At 39.1% G+C, this 2,812-nt stretch overlaps 1 protein-coding gene across 1 annotated transcript; it reads left to right on the plus strand.

Moving 5' to 3' along the window:
• The first annotated feature begins 609 nt into the window (after window positions 1-609).
• Window positions 610-1,572, plus strand: LOC136175933 (olfactory receptor 5P76-like). The gene has a single exon (XM_065946120.1). It carries the CDS (start codon window positions 610-612, stop codon window positions 1,570-1,572), a length of 963 nt encoding a protein of 320 aa, XP_065802192.1.
• Window positions 1,573-2,812: the final 1,240 nt, after the last annotated feature.

The following is a 2,812-nucleotide window of genomic DNA, read 5'->3' on the forward strand; positions in this document are numbered from 1 at the left end:
GGCAGGCTATGGTCCATGGGGCCTCAAAGAGTTGAACACTATGTAGTGATTAAACAACAAACAATAACAGACTATATCACACACTAAGTACATATACACACTAACTACACTATAAATATAGACAAAAATATAAGCATAGGCTATATATGATAAATGATAAACATATAAATATAAAAAATTTAACACTATCTTACACTTTAGTAAGCATGTAATAATTTTTAGCTTTTAAATTACTCATCTTTATTATAAAATCTTACATTTTTTTCCTATTTTATGTAACACTCGCCGATCTGTTTTGCTATTTTCATCTATCATATATTATTTGTTCTTTGACTCAAAGTTTACTTCAAGTACATTTTTGGAAAAAATATAATACAAAAGGTAAAAGCCACATTTCAAGGAAGTTTTGGGGAACTTCTGCTGAAAACAATTTTAAAAATAAAGTAGACCCATGATTGCATGTAAATATGCTTTGATTCTTGAATATTTTTATCTGTAATCAATTTCCATACATGTATTATATTAATAGAAACTGAAATAATCAAATTTATAGCTACTTTAATGTATTGTTCCACCACAGGTTCATTTTTGTAGCAGCTACATTACCTGATGTATTCCCTGATGCATTGGAACCACACTGCAGAGACAGAGTTCATTTTATTGGGTTTAACAAATGATCCAGTCCTTCGATTCATCCTCTTCATAATCATCCTCTATATCTACCTGATGACCATATGTGGGAATCTCGGCACAAATATTCTTATCAGAGCCTCACCTCAGCTCCATCATCCTATGTATTTTTTCCTGAGCCACTTAGCCATTGTTGACATGGGCTATTCATCTTCTGTTACACCCAATATGCTTGCAAACTTCCTAGTGGAAAGAAATACCATCTCCTATCCTGGCTGTGCCATCCAGCTGGGTTCAGCTGTTTTCTTTGGGTCAACTGAGTGCTTCCTTCTGGCTGCCATGGCATATGATCGCTTCATAGCAATCTGCGATCCACTGCTTTATTCCACCAAAATGTCCACACGAGTCTGTGTCCAGTTACTCATAATGTCTTACACTGGTGGTTTTCTCAATGCTTGTTCTTTTACTATTTCCTTCTATTTTTTACACTTCTGTGGACCAAATCAAGTCAATCATTTTTTCTGTGATTTTGCTCCTTTGGTTGAACTCTCCTGTTCTGACATCAGTTTCCCTGTGGTTGTCACCTCATTTACATCTGGTTCCATCATTGTGATCACAGTGACTGTCATAGCTGTATCCTACATCTACATCCTCATCACCATTCTGAGGATGCACTCCACTGAGGGGCGCCACAAGGCCTTCTCCACCTGCACGTCCCACCTCACAGCAGTCACTCTGTTCTATGGGACCATCACATTCATTTATGTGATGCCCAAGTCCAGCTACTCAACCGACCAGAACAAGTTTGTGTCTGTGTTCTACTTGGTGGTGATCCCCATGTTGAACCCCCTCATCTACAGCCTCAGGAACAGTGAGATTAAGGGGGCTCTGAAGAGAGTTTGGCAGAAAAATACTTTTGTAGTGAAGCCTGTTATTTTATAGGATTTGATATGATAATATGCCATGAAGATAATAAGAAGAGGAAATTGAGTGTCTGTGGTTTAAATACGTCCATTCCATGTCATTAGCCAGGGAGCAGTTTTTTAGTAAAGGTAGGGAATAAATTTTCAGATATCTAATTTTAAGTCAGAGACCTATAGTGAGTCAACTTTAGTGAAATAAAATCAAATTTTAATTACAAAAAACACAACAATCCCATGAAAAAATACTTCATATTCTGAAAATAGCTTTAAAATGTTATCCATATAATTTTTCCAAAGTTGTACCTCCAAACCTTTAAGCCTGTATCCATTTGCAACTGCAGTTTATTCTGTAATGAGTGAAATCAGTATACTTTTGCCTGTGCACATTCTGAGAGGAAATGACAAAGTGGAGTCAGAAAACTTTTGGAGATGCTCTCGTGGGAAGGTTATATGATAAGGATGGACTTTATGGATCCATAAATTCTGGCCTATGTTCCTAGTCTCTGGCTCCAGTCACCATATAGAAGGTCCCCAAGGAAGGACATGAGAAGTCCCTGACTGACTTGTGAATTCAGTCAGGTTCAAAGATGACTTCTTTCTGGGAATAAGTAGGGTCTCTAAACTCTTCAAGGACTGAGTGGAACAAACTGTTGGAGTGACTTTTTCATTGCTAGTTTTACATCCTACTCAGTAAGTGGGAAGGAACTGGATTGTCTCTCCCTTGATTTTGTAACTGTCCCTTCAGTTCAGTTCAGTTCAGTTCAGTTCAGTTCAGTCAGTCGTGTCTGACTCTTTGCGACCCCATGAATCACAGCGCGCCAGGCCTCCCTGTCCATGACCAACTCCCGGAGTTTACCCAAACTCACGTCCATTGAGTCGGTGATGCCATCCAGCCATCTCATTCTCTGTCGTCCCCTTCTCCTCCTGCTCCCTGTCCCTCCCAGCATCAGGGTCTTTTCCAATGAGTCAACTCTTTGCGTGAGGTGGCCAAAGTACTGGAGTTTCAGCTTCAGCATCAGTCCTTCCAATGGACACCCTCAGAGAGGTTTAATTGACCTCCATATGCTCTTGAATGAGCCTCTTGATGAAAGTGAAAGAGAGTGAAAAAGTTGGCTTAAAACTCAACATTCAAAAAACTAAGATCATGGCATCTGGTCCCATCACTTCATGGCAAATAGATGAGGAAACAATGCAAACAGTGAGAGACTTTATTTTGTTGGGCTCCAAAATCACTGCAGATGGTGACTGCACCACGAAAT

This window comes from Muntiacus reevesi, chromosome 9 (assembly GCF_963930625.1).
Source record: "Muntiacus reevesi chromosome 9, mMunRee1.1, whole genome shotgun sequence".
NCBI classification, from domain to species: domain Eukaryota; kingdom Metazoa; phylum Chordata; class Mammalia; order Artiodactyla; family Cervidae; genus Muntiacus; species Muntiacus reevesi.

Coding starts and splice junctions, on each gene's coding strand:
- LOC136175933 (XM_065946120.1), top strand. CDS start 610: ATGTATTCCCTGATGCATTGGAACCACACTGCAGAGACAGAGTTCATT.